Source organism: Lipophrys pholis (genome assembly GCF_963383615.2).
Source record: "Lipophrys pholis genome assembly, chromosome: 4".
In the NCBI taxonomy this organism is placed as follows: domain Eukaryota; kingdom Metazoa; phylum Chordata; class Actinopteri; order Blenniiformes; family Blenniidae; genus Lipophrys; species Lipophrys pholis.
This window is the reverse complement of record NC_137637.1, coordinates 7,472,219-7,490,484: the sequence shown is the minus strand read 5'-3', so window position 1 is coordinate 7,490,484 and position 18,266 is coordinate 7,472,219. Positions and strand designations below refer to the sequence as shown.

Here is an 18,266-nt window from a genome sequence, read left to right as displayed (position 1 = left end):
GTGTTTTGGCGTACGTTTTCACGGCGGTGGTGCTCTCAGCCACTGAAAACCTGACTTTTTGAAAATGCTCGGTGTAAACAGTATAATACTGCTACTAGTACAGTTTAAATCAACTATTTATATAGCACCACATACAACAGTAATTTCTATGACGTTGTAGACAGTCACCGTAATAACAGTCCAACTTGGTCGTCTGTGTCAGGTGTGGTGTGTGGAGGATTCAGGCGCCGACAGAACGAGGAAGTTAAGTTTAGAAAAAGAGTTTATTCGGGGAATCTCTCCAGCGGAACGGGCAATCCTCAGAGAGTGGCGTGAAGGTGGAGGCTGACGTCACCGGGCAGCGATCTCCCGAGCAGGACAGAACGGAGCACACAGGGACTGCACAGGAGAGTAGAAAACAGATAACTCCAAGTATCTTAGCATACGCGACACAAACTGTCATACAATAAGCTCAAGGGGCCGAGTCAAAGTACCGCGGGGGTAAACATGACGATCTGGCGATGAGAGCCTGGAAACCCGGTTCCTAAATACTGGCCTCAATCATCTGTTTCAGGTGAGCATCCTCCTCCGTCCGCTCCACCTACGCACACACGCCCCCACACACACAAACAAAAACAAACCCAGCAGTATACACCTGCGAAACGTGACAGTCGGTCCACTAGAATGTCCGTGTACTCCCATTGTTAATGTTTAGACTGGATTGTTTTCTGCTGCATGTGTGTAACACCCTTGCCCCTCACCTCTCTGTGATAGTTTTAGACTACATCCTCAGGCAATTATTTGATTGCATGAACACCAAAGGCCTTACCATCAAACCTCGTCACTCCAGATGACTGAAAGGCAAACATCTTACAGATGTGGATTATGCAGATGATATAGCACTCCCAGCTGATCATCTACAAGATGCTCAAGGCCTACTAACATGTCTAGAGGATTCAACAATCAACAAGAATGAATTCCATCTGTCTATCCAATCCAACGATGGCACTGTGATCAAAAAGGTCGGTGATTACAATTACCTTGGATCGTTTGTCTCTGATAGTAAGAAGGACTTCAAGGCATGCAAGAGACTGGCTTAGAATGCCTGTAATAAGCTACATCTTATTTGGCAGTCTGGAATATCCAACTGTACTAAACTGGCCTTCTTCAGAGCTAGCGTAGAAAGTACGCAGAAACTTTGACCATGAAGAGAGACCTGCTAAAACGTCTTGATGGCTCCTACACCAGGCTTCTTATGAGAGTTCAAAACATCTCCTGGCGAGACCCCTAAACCAAGGAACAAATCTACGAGGACATCCCCCCATTATCTACCATCGCTGCACAGCAAAGGCTGTGCTTTGCAGGGCATTGTGCTCGGGCATAAGACCAGCCAGTTTTTGAAATAATATTCTGGAGACTCCCGTGCCGGCCTCTCAATTACATGGATACTGTAGCTCGAGACATACGGCAGTCAGTGGATGACATCCCCACCCTGATAAAAGACAGGGCAATCTGGCGCTCTGCAGTGAACACCATCTCGACTGCGGTCGACCGATGGCTAATGTGAAAGTCTGAGTTGGAATCTGTTGATTACTAGTTGACTACTCAAAAAATAAATAAAAAATAACCCACTCAGAAAACAGTGTAAATATTTAAAAAATTATCCATCCATCCATCCATCCGTCCATTTTCTTCCGCTTATCCGTTCCCAGATCGCGGATGTGGCAGTCTGAGCACTGTCACCCAGATCATATTGCACCAATTAAGAACCTTTCCTGTGGGTGGTGAGCCCACAGGAAGGTTGCGCCCGGCGTGGGACATGAACCCACTCCCTTCAGATTGCGAGTCTCATGCTCTATCAACTGAAGCAGCCGCGGGCCAAATATACATACATACATACATAAATACACACATACAAGGGATGTCCCGACCAGATCGGTAGATATTGGATCGGGGCCGATATTGGTGATTTGTTAGTGATCGGGAATCTGCAAATCCAGCCGATCACCCCACCGATCTAAAAAAAACAACAAAAAAAAACTTTTTCACGTCAGCTGCCGTAAAGCGAGCCCCGTTTGCGACCTGCCGTAAACTGACGTTAGCAGCCTAAAGCCATTTCTCAATGGCATCAGTCTGGAGGTATTTTAAGGTTGACAACGAAACCAGTCCAGCAGCCAGTTGTACTATTTGCTTCGCTACAGTCCCGAGAGGTGGAGCACCAGAGCTTCGTTTAACACAATTTTATAAGACATCTAAAAAGTAAACATGCGGTGGAGTAAGCTCAGCAAAGACGTTCATCCATGGAAAACAGATGACGCAATCGCCCGCTCCTCCCCCCACCGCGGTCCGCAAAGTCACCTAATAATCACAACAATAAGATAAGATATCCCTTTATTTATCTCGCATGTGGAGAAATTTGCAGTGGTACAGCAGGATAGTACAGAGAAAGGACCAGCACATAGCAGGAACTAAAAAAAGCAGATAAAAATTCAATATAATAGAAAAATATGCACACGGTGCCTATAAGTGTGGGCATGTACAGAATATGGGGGTGGATGTATTGCACAAAAAGCAGATAAAAGCAGATAAAAATACAATATAATAAAAGAATATGTACACAGTGCCTATAAGTGTGAACATGTACAGAATATGGGGGTGGATGTATTTTACATAGTAAATACGTTCTTATAGATTATTGTAGTTATTGCACCACTTCTTGTCCAGTTGGAGTGGAGTGATATTGTCTGGTTGTGGTGTGCAGTGGTCTACTGGGAGCAGGCTTGGTTGAATAGTCTGACTGCAGCAGGGAGGAAGGACCGGCGGTATCGCTCCTTCAGACACCGCGGGTGGAGAAGCCCGTCACTGAAGGAGCTGCCCAGTGATGTGACGGTACCATGTAGGGGGTGGGAGACGGTCTCCATCAGGGATGAAAGCTTCTTCAACATCCTCCTGTCTCCCACCAACTCCACAGGGTCCAGGGGGCAGCCCAGGACAGAGCTGGCCTTCCTCACCAGTTTGTTCAGTTTGTTCCTGTCTGCAGCCGTAGTGCTGCTGCTCCAGCAGACCACTCCATAGAAAATGGCTGATGCCACCACTGAGTCATAAAAGGTCCTCAGGAGCGCTCCCTGCACTCCAAAGGACCTGAGTCTCCACAGCAGATGGAGTCTGCTCTGGCCCATCTTGTAGAGAGCTTGTGTGTTGTCAGACCAGTCCAGTTTATTGTTCAGGTGAACACCCAGGTACTTATAAGAGTCCACTATCTCAATGTCCTTTCCCTGAATGTTCACCGGTGGGGGGGGGGGGTGGGTCTCCGCCTGCGGAAGTCCACCACCATCTCTTTGGTTTTACCCGCATTGATCTGGAGGTGGTTCCGCTGGCACCAGTCCACAAAGTCCAGGTTGAGTTCTCTGTACTCCGCCTCGTCGTCGTTGGTGATAAGGCCGACGATGGCGGAGTCATCAGAGAACTTCTGCAGGTGACAGGTGGATGTGTTGTGGGAGAAGTCTGCAGTGTAGAGGGTGAAGAGGAAGGGAGCCAGGACCGTCCCCTGTGGAGCCCCCGTACTGCAGATGACCAGGTCAGACACACAGTCCCGTGTCCTCACAAACTGTGGCCGATTGGTCAGGTAGTCCAGGAGCCAGGATGTGAGGTGCGGGTCGACTCCAGTGTGCTGCAGCTTGTCCCCCAGAAGCGTGGGCTGGATGGTGTTGAAAGCACTGGAGAAATCATAGAACATGATCCTCACAGTGCTCCCAGCCCTCTCCAGGTGAGAGAGAGATCTCTCCATGAGGTAGAGGATGGCGTCCTCCACCCCGATGCCTGGCTGGTAGGCGAACTGCAGCTGGTCCATCGATGAGCTCACCAGGGGGCGCAGATGGAGAAGGACCAACCTCTCCAAGGTCTTCATCAGGTGTGATGTCAGTGCCACCGGCCTGAAGTGGTTGAAGTCCTTGGGGCGGGAGATCTTCGGCACCGGTACCACACAGGTCGTCTTCCAGAGCTGTGGTACTCTCCCCAGTTGAAGGCTCAGATTGAACATGTGCCCCATGATCCCACTGAGCTGGTCTGCACAGGTTCTGAGGAGTCTGAAGCTGATGCCATCCGGACCGGTTGCCTTCCTGACGTTTAGCCTCCTCAGCTCTCTGTTCACCTAGGCTGTTGTGAAGGACAGGCTGGAGCAGGGGGGCTCTGTTTTGGTAGTTGTGAGAGTGAGGGTGTGGTTGACACTGAGGGGAGCAGAGAGCGGTGTGCAGGGGGTGGGATAGGGGTGGGGACAGCTGGTGGTCGTGATTGCAGTGGTTGGAATGGGTCGGGGGAGGGGCGGATGGCTGTTCAAATCTGTTGAAGAAAATGTTCAGATCATTCACCCACTCCTGGTCCCGAACCAGCTCGATGTTGGAGTCCTTGTGACCCGGAATCGCTTTCAGGTCCTTCCAGACTCCGCTGACATTCCGGAGTCTGGAAGGACCTGAAAGTGATCTCGGCAATCACGGACTACAAGCTCCGGTCAAGCTGCAGAAGCTAGAAGCAGGCGGAGCGGGGTCATAGACCTATAAAACTAGAGCTATATATAGTGTTTTATGTGTTTATGTGCCGAAGTCTACTTCTAAATTTCTATGTGGTCTGTCTTCTTCTACTTTTTTGTTGTGTTTGGTGAGTCACAGCGCCCCTAAAGGCAATTGGGAATTGGGTTCTTCTGATTGGTTTTACTGAATACGGTTTATGTTGTAGTTTTTTATAGTTTATATGTTAGTCAAACAGATTCACTGGGTTTCATTTTAAAAAATGTTTAATTTGCCACAAAATCTAGGTGAAGTTGTTTAAGTTAACATAAATAAGAGATACAAGACTGCAGAGTGTAATTGTTTTTTTTTTATGATGTTATGACTGAATAAAGTTTAAATAAGGTCTTAAATCATTCTGAGAAAAATTTTGATTCAATAAGTGAGTTTTACAATAATTTCTAGCTTCTGCCAATAGTGCTTTTAGCTTCAGACTCCTTAGTTGCTCCAAAAATACTAGTCGGATCGGGAAAGTATCGTTATCGGCCGATTCTCAATTCTTAAAAATCGGATCGGTATCGGGGGCAAAAAAGTGTGATCGGGACATCCCTAATACATACTGTATCTTAAGAGTATGAGGAGCCATTTGAAGCCTGTAATCACAACCCTAACCCAACAACTAACATCAGATTTTAAAACCTGCTGAAGCATCCTGCACTCTGGAGGAGAGCAACTGGAATCTCAGTTCAATATATAATAATAACAACCTCCTAAAGCCTTGACATTTTAAACTACGGCCCTGTTTACTAAACATTTCAATCAAAGGAATCATTTTTGTAATTTTGTTTAAGAAAACTTTTGAATTTACACAAGACGGTTTTGAAAAGGTGTCCGTTAGGGTGGTCCTTCCAGAGGGGTACATTTTCAAAATAATATTCTTTCAGCTCCAACCCCCTAAATTTGTTGGAATAGCTGGAAAAACTCTCCTGGTGAATTTTTCTTCCAATTCCAACAACATTTACCCCTCTCTCAATGAGACTGAAGTTTAGCCTTATCTCATCAAGTTCCTAGCTCCAGGACCCAAGCACCATGCAAGGTGGATGTCCAAAGCCATCTATGCACTGAAGGTATGGATGTTCCGGAGCCAATTCAAGCTCACAGCAAGAGAGGAGAACGGCCTGCGGCAAATCGCTGTCTTCGTATGTCTCCTGTATGCTAAAGCATGGACACTGGCACCAGATGCCGCCGCCGCCCCAAGACATGACCTTCAGTTGCTGAAGAATTTGATGGCCTACCCCTACACTCAATCCAGCCGGGACTTAGCTAAAGCAGCCCTGAACAAACTCAAAGGGCATCTGTGGTATCTCTCAGAGGAGCTTGTCGCTCTGGCACTTTTTGACCCCCTCGTCACAGTGGAGGAAAAGAGGCAAATCCTCACCACACTTCATGCCACAGTGGGAGATGAATCTCCAGAGAAGCGCCCAACACTCCCAAATCAAGCTATTTCTGAACTCCAGTTGAAAGACTTGGCAACAACCAACACAGGACAATTCTTCCAGAAGCTGAGTTTGGAAGACGGCTTCCTTGACACTGATCCTGCTACTTGGCAGCAGCGTGAAGACTTCCAGACAGCAGCAGCTTTTGTGCAACAGATAGCGGTCATCAACGACCATGCTGAGCGCAGTGTCGCCTTAATCCAAGAATACAATGGAAAGATAATTCAGAATGAGGAGCAACTGCAGTTTCTCCTCCAATCTGTTTCTCGTCTTCGCACAGAATTTCCAGACTCCAAAAAGAAGACGGTAGCTGCTGGTATGGTGCTTCAGCAGAAGACCCAGGAAAACTAAGCTGGGAGCCAATAGACGGGCTCAGCAGCCTTAAAGGGAACATAAACAGATATTTGGGACAGAGACTGAAAGTTGGATAATGGATATGGATTATGAATATTGCTTTTTATTTAAGGATTCTGTTTTCACATTTAGAATAAACAGAAATACAAGCATATTTACTACTTAGTCGTATAATGATGTTTTGAACTTTTGAAAGTTTTTTAATTTTCATCACCATTGATATTTGTTCTTTTTCATACATGTAACATTGTAGATTAAATTGCTTGATATCAGTTCTGATGTTAAAACTTTAATTTTCATTCTAATTTTAATTGTTATATGTTGTATTTATTCCCAGATTATGAGCGCCCCAAGGACCTGGGGTGGGGGGGGCTTTGCTTGACTCTCACCGGCCCGTGTAAGGTTAATTGGGAATTACAAAATAAACATATTTTCTAATTTTACCTCATGCATGGACTAAAGCTGCATTGCTATATTTTGAAGTTGCATTTTATTCACGTACAGTGACGCAATACGTAAATCAAGACGTGCGCATGATTGACAAGACAACTTTAGCCCTCAAAAATGTCCACTCATGCTAAAAAAAGAAAGGTAGATGCCGAATGCAAGGTTTTCAACAAAAAATGGACTGCTAAGTATTTAGTTACTGAAGTCAGAGGTAAAGCCATGTGTTTAGTTTGCTTGGAGCAGATCGCCGTGTTTAAGGATTATAATTTGAGTCGGCATTATGAGACGAAACACATTGAGAAATACAAAAACTTGAGTGATGCTGAGAGGGCGCGGACATCGGAAGCGTTGCTAGCTAAGCTACAAAAGCAGCAAGGCTGTTTTACCAACGTCACGCATCCAGGGATGCAGCAATCAAGACCAGCTTTGTGATATCCCACAAAATCGCTAAAAACAGTAAGCCATTCTCGGAGGGGGAGTTTGTCAAAGAGTGCTTGGTGGACTCTGCAGCACTGATTTGTCCTGAAAAAAAAGAAGCATTTGAGCAAGTCCCGCTGTCCAGGCGAACCGTGACGCGGAGGGTTGAGGACATTGCGGGAAATCTGGAGCTTCAGCTGCAACGTGAAGTGGCAAGTTTTGACTTTTTCTCCTTGGCTTTGGACGAGAGCTGTGATGTCCGTGACACAGCCCAGTTACTCGTATTTGTCCATGGGATAACGGACTTTAAGATGACGGAGGAGCTGGCTACAATGCGGTCAATGAAAGGGACAACGACAGGGAGTGATCTGTTCACGGAGGTAAATATGTGCATGGACACACTGGGACTGAAATGGGACAGACTGGCAGGTGTCACAACGGACGGTTGTCCGAATCTTACACGAAAAAATGTCGGACTTTTGAAACGTATGCAAGATAAAGTGACTGAAATCGACGCAGATCAGAAATTGGTATTTTTGCATTGTATTATACACCAGCATGTGTTGTGCAAGTCAGTGCTAAAAATTAACCATGTTTTTGATGTTGTAAATAAAATAGTAAACTTCATCAGGGCACGTGCATTGAATCACAGACAGTTTGTTGCACTTTTGGAGGACCATGAGACTGAGAGCATAGTGACATCGGCTACCACACAGCTGTCAGATGGCTCAGCCTGGGAAAAGTGCTAAAAAGAGTTTGGGACCTTAAAGCTGAGATTCAAGAGTTGTGTGAGAAGAAAGGCAAAGACATCCTAGAGCTCTCAGATGAGGACTGGATGGCCGATTTTGCATTTGCTGTTGATGTGACTGCACTGATGAATGAACTGAACACCAAACTGCAAGGCAAGGGCCTTTTTGTTCATGAAATGCACAGCCTGGTGAAGGCTTTCATGAAAAAGATGCAGTTTCTTTCTTTCTCTTTTAGGAGCACTGCATGGTGAGTTTTCAAGGCGCTTTGAAGATCTCAGAACAATCGAGGATGAAATGCACATGATTTCCTCTCCCTTTGCCTGCAGTGTGGATAATGCACCCAGTGATGTTCAGCTGGAACTTATTGACCTGCAGTCTGATGCAGCACTGGAAGAGCAGTTTAAGTCAGGATCACTGCTGGATTTTTACTCTTCTCTCAAGAAGGAGAACTTTCCAAACATGAGGAGACATGCTCAGAAGATGCTGGTTCTCTTTGGCTCTACCTACATATGTGAACAAACATTCTCAGTGATGAAGTTTACCAAATCCAGGTATAAATCCTCTCTCACAGATGATCATGTGTCAGCTTTGCTTCGCATCTCCACCTCAGACATTCAACCTGACTTTGATGCACTCGTTAAAGCCCAACAGAGACTAGATTTCTCACACTGAACAAGAAAAAAAGAACTCCAAATGAGGTGATTAGACTACAAATGTAGGCATGTAAAGGCACCAACTAGCAGTGAATGGGACACTTTCTTTGGAGGCCCTTTTCTCAAAATCACAGTTCAGTGACAATCATTATAATATGATGTTTCTTGCTTAATATTTAGAGTACAAAGACAATGTTGTGATGTCTTTAGAAAGCTAAAAACCTCTTTCCAACAGTACTGTATATGAAACTCAAAATGTGTTTTGGGGTGAATTTGACTGAAAATGATCACTAATATAATGAGTCACAAATGGTAAAAACTTTCACATTTTGTTTACCATTGTTGTGGGAAAATCTGATTGAATAAATTATATTTTTTGTAAGGCAACCTCACTTTTTCATTGCTCAATCATAACATATACACTTACCAGTTTGTCAAAACAATGCTATTTACTGCTTTTTATAAAGAAATACAATTAATATTATGCAGAATTGAGTTAAGCCTTTTGACCCGGCCCTCCACAATATTTTCTGTTTCTCATGTGGCCCCATGGAAAAAATAATTGCCCACCCCTGAACTAGTGGGTGCTGTTTTTCCACACATGTGCGCCTTTATGATGCCACAATGTCCTGAGCCTGGCTACTGAGCATTTCCACCTCCCACAGCTATTGTTTTGTGCAAGATACAGCTATTTGGGTTGATTGCCTGTGAATTGCTCCAATGGAGGGATTACATGTCAGTTGTTTTCTGCTTTGTTTTCATTTTCTACCTGGCATCGTGAAACATGTTTTCTTTTCTACGGTGCTGTAGTTTGGTGAATAATGTTTAAGCAGTGAATGTACATGAATGAAACACTAACCAAGCAATATTTCTGGTGCAAACTAGTGAAGGGGCAGACCTTGAACTGTTGAGCTGATGAGGTGTCACTACGTGCTCCTACCACCTGGTGCTGAGGGGTTTCTATTAGCCATAGCCACAGAACCTGTCTGCTGATCACATATTGCATGCCTGAATTCTCTCGCCTCCATCTGTCATGTGTTTAGACGGCCGAGCTCTGGCAGTGGGGGGAATGGGGGCCGACCTGCTCCCTCGCAGCATCCTGCAGCAGTACGACCTCCGAAAGGACGTGTGGGCGCTACTTCCTCCCATGCCAACCCCACGCTACGATGCCAACTCTCATTTGCTGGGCAACAAGCTCTATGTGGCAGGTATTCACAGGACAGGCTTGATTTACTTTTAAATCTTTTTTTCAAATTGCACCTTTTTCCTGAAAAATTAAAGATGCACCGATACCAGTATCAGGTCTCAGGTCTAATACTGCACCGAGTACTTGTACTGGTAAAAGATCTCCGCTACAACCTGGTGGTTACCATTTGACAACACTGCGGTTTTGGAGATTGTTTAATATTAATGAGAATGACAAAAGTAACACACTGATAATTATGTTCTGCCAAAATATTAAGAGGAGAATAACACCAGCCGAGTTCGCCCAATGTCGCTCAGTAGATCAGGAAGTTTTTACTCTGAGCCATGCTACATGCTAAAGAGTTTCAGGCTCACACACCAGTGATGCTACATGCTAAACATGATTAAAGCTGATTTCATGATTAAAGCTGACTGATACTCATTAACAGCGAGCACAGTCCCTCAGTCTCCAGTCTCCAGTACGCATTGTGCAGGGCGTAGATAGAAGTTATGCACTGCACTATGCATACTATAGATGCAGTCGTAAACTGGAGCCTTCAAGGCTGGTGGAGGTGACATAGCGTCGAAGCAGAGGCTTTGCAGACGTTTGTTTTTGGCAACACACAGCCTTCAGTTATTGTTTGTGTATGGAGTATAAATTAGGCTTGACAATATTTAATAGGTACTCATATCGGTACTTGGTATAAGGAAGTAGCTAAAGGTTAGTACTCGTGCTTGTACTCGTCTTCAAAAAAGTGGTATCAGTGCATCACTACCATGTTGTGTGACTCATTTAGTAACAGTTAAAATGCAGGTTGACAGCATGTTAGACTCTTCACATGACTTTCAACAAGTGTTTGCAAACTTTTTAAAGCTTGTTTTGAACTTAGAATTGTAGATGCAGTGGTGGAATGTCTAAACAGAATTTGTGTTTTTCAATGTCTCATAATGCAATATTGTCAGGTGCCTGAATGTCTTTTTCACAATGAATGCTAATGCAGGCCTTGTTTCTCTAAATTGTTTAGAGAATAGCAACAATAGTTGCTATGCTATTATAAACAAGAACTTGTAAGTTTTTATGTTACCTAACAATATTACTGTTTCTTGTCGTACCTTTCGTAAACCCCACCTCCACTTGTCTTTTGAAAGACTTTAGCTGTGTTGTGTTAGTTCAATCTCTATTTTACCATTTTACAAATTCCTTTGTGTTTTGATTTCTCACTCTTTTTGAAACATGTTGCAGCTACAAATTCACATTGGAGTTATAAGTTTGAAGTTTCACGTTTAAGGTCAGAGATGTTATCTTATATTGAATAGAAAACGGTTCTGTGTTTAAAGCTGAATATGATGATATTCCCTTATTTCTTTTCCTTGACAATGGTTTAGTACAATAACAACGGGTTGATTTGACTTGAAGGTGGGCGTCATTGCAAGCGACCGGTGAAAGCCTTCGAGGTGTACGACACAGAGACTCGGTCCTGGACCACGCTACCCTTGATGCCTTGTAAACGTTCGTATGGCGGTGTGATTTGGGATCCAAGTGGGAGACTGTGCCTGCTGGGAGGACTGCGGCAGGGCGGCGGACACCACAGCTCCAAGTTCACCAAGAACGTCAACATTTTTGACACCACCCAAGGTAAAGAGTCATCCTACACAGTCTTTCTTTGTCAGAACCAGCACTGACATTCATCCCTCAGTGTTGAGCCACAATAAATACAGCTCTCCACATGCACAGCCCGACACGCTGTGTGTGTCAGAAGGTTGTTAAAACTCTCTGACCTTCATTTTAAAGTCTAAGTTTCAAAAGTGCCAGACATATCGGCATTAACTGAATGCAGAACAGTGCAGTTGGTAGCGGCGGTTCATAAAATGCCACTTCTTGTTTGTTAGCATAATTTAAGCTGAAGCAGGGTGTAACCTCATCCAGGAGATGGACTGATAAATCATCAAGATACTTTTGAGGCTCACACACATAATTTGAATTGATTGAAAAAGAATGGCTTCCACAGAGGAGATTTAAAGGAAGAAGTCAACATTTGGGATTTTATCAGAATTCCCTTCTGAGAGTCTGACTTCACCACCTTCAATAAAAAGCAAATCTTAATTCCAATTTTGAAGGAGACCTTTTGTCTTACCTCTCTTGGGCTTTATCTTTTCCTATCATCCCTCCCCTATCTCAAAGTAATGAAGTCACAGAAAATCCAAAAACCCCAATAAAAACAAAAGGTCATTATTTAATTTTGTCTGTGAAGCTCAAGCTGAGACACTCAACTCAGACATCTCAACTATATATAAAACAGATCTGTAATAAACTTTATATTTGCCCAATTTCTCTTATCATCAATGGTTAAGGAAACTGCGGGGAAGACAAAAGTCCTCAGATGATGCTAAATCAAACCAGGGAAAGACAAAAAGCAGGATCTTAAACTCTTCAACCAAGATTAACAAGTGGTAAGAGTTGTGTTAAAGGTGTTCAGCTAACAGTGTGTGTGTCTGTGTGTCTGCAGGTGGTTAAACAACCACCTCTGCAGCAATAACAAGAAAACTAACCAAACTGAAATCAGCTGTCCTCAAAGTCATTTAATACAGCTCAGCAGCAGAACCAACACATGCCTGTGATTGGGAACCAAATTGAACGCCTCTCCAATCAATCAGGATTGATAAACCTATAAGGGATTTCAGAGCCGGCGCTTTAATTTGATGGCCGATTGCACGCTAAGGACTGCACGATCCAATGTGTATGGTGGAGCAGCTTAGGACGCAGCAGCCGGGTTAGTATGAAGGGAAACACCCAAAGTAACTGAAGTCAAGAGTTTCACACAGCTTAACTCACTTGTTCAACTTGTAAATGTGTCAACATTTTTCTGACACTAAGGTTTGTCTTACACAGTTTCAGTGACTGCATTCATGGAGAGCAGTTTACAAACTTCAGCAGTCTCAACATGCTTCAGTTTAGCTCATACAATTACGCCAAAGGTGCCGTCGATATACAAAGTGCTCACACACCATTCGCTGAGGCAAGGCAAGTTAATTTCTAATTAGGTTTTTCACCCACGTCACTAAGCTTTTGAAAATGCTCCGGCTCCGTTGTTGGGAAAACAAGGTTTCACCAATTACTGATCAACAATGTCAGTGACTGACATAAAATTAAACCAATCAGTATCTTTTGATGTTTAAGGCTTTGGTGCCTTTTAAATCGCCCATTTCCAAACCTGCTCAGTGATTGGATAAAGTCAGTTCTGGTTTATCCTCGTGTGGGTCTCCGAGATGTCGAGATGAAGATGACAAGCGGTGAGTCTCTGAATATTAACTCTGTTACATCTCTTCTAATTTACCGTTTGAAAGGAGAAATTTCGCTGAAAAGCTTCAGGTCATATTCAACTTTCTCCATTATGGTAATTTTAAATGCACACAAACAGAAATGTGTTGAGTTTGAAAATGTTTAGATATGGTCATATTTATTAATGACTGAATATTTAAGAGCTTAACAAAACCCAGTTTATTTTGCAAGTCTTTTTGAGGCACAATCCCTAAAATGCTTTGAAAGATGGATTGACGTGTTGGTGAAGGTTGACTTTAGTTTTCACCAAACTCAGACTAGCTGTCATTTCAAGTAAACCAGCCCCAAAACACACAAATGTTCTAGAAGGGACTAATGAAGCTTCTGCTTTTATTTGTTTATAAGGTGTTAATAAAAGAGTCATGTTAATATGGGCTCTCTCTTCACGAGCTGTTTATAAGTACAATATTGTTTTATCACTGAGGCCTCTGTCAATCTAAAAAATACAAGATTGTCGTAATGTGGTTTATAAACGTACTGTATTTAAATTAAGTTAACATGGACTGAAATTGAAGAATAATGAACAGTCCCACCTAAGAGAGTTACCATCAGCTGCTCCGTGGTGTCAGGACTCCCAGTCCATATTCTCCCGGGCCTTGGTAGTTTTATCGTTGACAGTCACCGTAATAACAGACGTCCAGGAAACAGACCAGCAAACAAACGACCAGGACAGAGATTTACCACTTGTTGTTGGGAACCTTTCATTTCATTGTTTGTTTGTTCTCAAAATAAACTGCTCAACCTGTGTGATAATGGCAATAACTTGACAGTGGCACATTGGAACACTGTCATTAAACATGGCTTAAAACATTTGCGTCTGTTTTCATTGCATTTGAAAAAGAGATGCAAATCAACTTGACCTTCAGTAGAGGTGCTGCTGTGACTGTGGAGAGAGGTTTTTCTTCAGCTCCCTGTGTCTTTTATTTGTGGTTTATTATATTCTTCTGGGTTCCTGCCCGTCTTGCTGTCTTTTTGCAAATTCCACTGCTGCTCTGTTGCTATTCATTTTTCTGCAGCTCTGGCATTGTGACAGATCAGCTCATATGTTGTTGTTTTTCTTTCAACCAAATTCAGCTTTATTTGCTGATGTTCTCCCATATTTTGAAAACTTCCTCCAACTCCACATCCTACTCCATAAGACTGTGGGCTCAGCCCTCACACCAACAATCCCATTACTTGATAGTAGGAATGCACTGATACCACTTTTTTAAAGTACAAGTACTAACAAGTACTGACCTTCAGCTACTTGCCAAAAAAGTACAGAGTTATTAAATGTCATAAAACCTAATTGATATTCAATATGCAAACGATACAAGAAGATTATGTGTCGCCAGGAACAACCTTCATACGGCCCCTGTATTGATGGTACATCACTTCCAACAGCATTGAAGGCTCCAGTTTACGAGAGCGCCTACAGTACACGTATCGCAGTGTGTAGCGTCTATCTACACACTGCGATATGCGTACTGTAGACTGTAGACGGAGAACCTCAGCTCACTGTGTGCTGCTTACACACACACTCCAGTGTGTATCTATCAGACTTTAATCATGTTTAGCATGTAGCATCACAGGTGTGTGAGCCTAAAACTCTTTAGCATGTAGCATGTAGCAAGAAGCATGTAGCAGGGCTCGAAGTAAAGTCCTCCTGATCCACTGAGCTACTGAGGGACATCGGGCTAACTCTCTGGCGATTAAGTTGCTGGTGATTAAGTTGCTGGTAATGTACAAACTATCTTTCTACTCCTCTTGCCTTGAGGAGTGGAAAGGCAGAAAGGAGTAGATGGCAGAACATCATTTACAGTCTCTTTTGCTTTTCTCATTAATATTAAAGAATCTCCAAATCGGGGAGATAACTCATCCACGCTTGTCCACCTGCTGCTGACGTTGCTGACACATGACATCCCATAATACTTGCCAGGTTGTATCGGGGATCTTTCAAAAGTACGATTACTCCTTGCAGTATTGCACCGATACCCGATACCGGCATTGGTATCGTTGCATCTGTAAGTTCCAGCATGTTGCTCAAGTGTAAACAGGTGTAAACGATTGCGCCAAACCTTCATTTCAATACTCCTGTTTGTGAGCGGTGTCACTCGGGTTTCACTCATACATCCAGCAAACATCCACCAACCAAAAAGCACAAGCTATTACTACTACTACTAATAATAATAATTTTAATAATAATAATGCATTGGTTTTATATAGCACTTTTTAGGACACTCAAAGACGCTTTACATTGCATTATTCATTCACTCCATACTTGATGGTGGTAAACTACGTATGTAGCAACAGCTGCCCTGGGGCCGACTGACAGAAGCGAGGCTGCCAATCTGCACCATTGGATGGTGCAGATTGGCAGCTATTTTGGTGAGTGGGCAATTTAGTACGTTTTATATCAGACATGGGCTTCATAAGGCTCGGGGGCCAGATGTGACCCGTTAGTTCTGCATGACTGTGCCTCTGTGGAAATCCCCTGTCAGATGAAAATGACTGATATTATTGGTTTTATTACATCTAAAATGGTCACGTTTCCACATTACAGTATTGGTTGTGTCTAGCAAGTTGGCTAGCAGAGCTAACTATTGTTACCTGGCAAACTTGTTTATAGTTTTTTTTTAACTTGTATAGCGAAATCCAAATTTAGTCAAATGTAATCATGATTTTTGGACAAAGACTCATAAAATTATCATAAAAAAACCTGTGGAAAACCTCTTTTTATGAAGAGATAATTCTTATTGAGCAAAACTGAAGTGAGCTTAAGTCTCGGGTTTTAAAAAAATTTTATTCAAATTTTTCATGTGGCGTTTTAGGAAAATGAGTCACCCTGCTTTATACAGTATCTTAGGCCTCATTTACATGATAACGTTTCAAGTAAAAACGCATCGTTTTTGCTTTTTCGTTTCAGAAAAGTTTCAACTTTACACAGTATCCTTTTGAAAACGATGTGTATCCTCGGCAATGGTGGAAATGCTGAACAATATATTGTTAGAATGTGGTCACCACGGTCTGGTGCGAAGGCGCACCAGCAGCATTTCAAAAAAGCTGTGTTCTCCTCCGTTCCCACAAAGATGGAATCAGAGTTTTTTTCAAAAAATTATGTTTTCAGTGGCTCCGACCACCATTGTTGTGTAAATGGACCACAAAACATTTACACAAACCTTTTCTAATGAAAACAAAAATCTTCTGTATTAAGGCCTTAGTAAATTAGCTCCATTGTGTTTATGCTGTCATGAGAAACACTAAAAATACTGCAGAAATCACTGTTTTCTTGTATTTTCTTCAATTTACTGATGTTAGTTTGGATGATAAAGTGGTTAAATATGAAATAATAGATTATCAAATGACACTGACAAAAGAAATGTGATGTGTTTGGTTGATGTTGGTTTTAAAGATAATATTCCCTGAATATTCTGATAACAACACACATGCTTCCTTGAGATCTCGCATCATAAATTCTATAAAAGACCCGTCTGCAATCCCAGACCGAAAATCATTATTTCACTTTGTGGTATTTTCCTCTTTCACTGATGGCATCAATCTTCATTTTGCCTGTGCTGTCATACAGAGCAGTCATTAACGTCCGCCTCGCCGCGGGGACAGGCGGCTCGCTCCTCTCTGAATTCTGTGCACACCCTGCGTCCCACAACGCCGCCAGATGACTTATCCTTCCATCCCACAAAGGCACCCCAGAGTAACAGGTGAGCAAATTGAATAGGGACCGGAAGGAGAAAAAGGAGAGGAAAAATCAATAAGTCATTTTCGACAGCTGCATCACATGTTGGCTTCAGTCAAATAAAGGCTAAATAAAGCAGAACATGGAAGTGATAATGTTAATGTATGGTAATGGAGACAAAGTTTGGCTTCTGTGTGAGAGATAGGGGAAGAAAACGCTTCCACACTGACACACAGACACAGACACACAGACACACACACGCACGCACGCACACAAACACACACAGGAGATGGTGGAGATGAGACGGAAGATGAGCTGCTGAGGGAGGGCTGATGATGAGGAGCGCTTCAAATTACAAGATCCAGAAACAGATTGCTTTATTATCCATCTGCAGCAATATCTCTCCACACGTACACACAGTCATGCAATCTGCAGTCACACACTGATATTCTATCACTGTTCCAGCCCATATCACCAGCATTCGGCTGCTAGCCGAGGTTGCTCACTCGGCAAGCAACACGTACAGCCGAAATCACAAAGAGCAGCCTGAGAAGGACAATTACCACAAAATAACACGTTTTGAGAATCATTTCCAAGGTCAGTCCACACACAATATGAGATCCATTTTTTCTGGTTTCTTCTCCCATAGTTTAGATTTCTTATTTACAATCTGAAGATGCTCAGAGCAGATTCACTGTTGTATTGTAGCACAGGCACAAAGCCTGGATCAGTATCTTCAAATCTGGAAAAATTTACATTTATGGTCACAATAGATTTGATTTAGGAGCTACAGAACATCCTCCTAAAATAAAGTGAAAGTCCTTGCTTTGTCCATCTGTTTTCATATAGTGACTGAATTCAAATCAATACGTTTATTGACAATATTGTGTCTGCTGCCCTCAACCCAGCTTTGACCTGGCGAAGTCCTGATCAGTTACCGTACGATTGTTTCTAATCATCTAGTGAGGAGTCTGCCTGTCATGATTATCTCCACTTATCTTAGACCTTGTTTACACAACAGCGCTTCCAGAAAAAACACAATGTTTTTGTGTTTGCATTGTTTCGTACAACACCAGCAACTTAATCACCAGAGACATTTGGACCAGCAGAGTTAGTCTCAGTAGTTTAACTGCTCAGTGGATCAGGAGGATTTTTCTCTGAGCCGTGCTACATGCTACACGCTACATGCTACATGCTACAGAGACTTAGGGGTAACACACCAGCTTACATGTTAAACATGATTAAAGTCTTACTGATACACTCACTAACAGCTCGGTCCCTGGGTCCACAGTCTTCAGCAGGAGTCTTCAGCAGGAGTCACCAACGTAGTGCCCGATGGCACCAGGTCACCCCCAAGGACCACAGGAGTTGCCCGCAAGCCTGTTCTAAAAATGGCACAACTCACACGTGAGCTGCTTCTAAAATGTAATTTTATTCTGTTGCTATTGTTTTTTAATCACACTTGCATTGA

At 43.0% G+C, this 18,266-nt stretch overlaps 1 protein-coding gene across 4 annotated transcripts in view; it reads left to right on the top strand.

The window, feature by feature from the left end:
• klhdc8a (kelch domain containing 8A) overlaps positions 1–18,266 on the top strand; it is a 101,601-nt gene that overhangs the window by 58,918 nt on the left and 24,417 nt on the right. For 2 of the 4 annotated variants that reach the window (XM_080460954.1, XM_080460955.1), the window contains 4 exons: positions 9,641–9,805; positions 11,200–11,418; positions 16,688–16,820; positions 18,087–18,220. In XM_080460954.1, the coding sequence (XP_080317080.1) occupies positions 9,641–9,805; positions 11,200–11,418; positions 16,688–16,820; positions 18,087–18,220 (651 nt within the window). The remainder of the gene's footprint in view (positions 1–9,640; positions 9,806–11,199; positions 11,419–16,687; positions 16,821–18,086; positions 18,221–18,266) is intronic. The other 2 variants (XM_080460956.1, XM_080460957.1) reach the window with 1 other exon arrangement.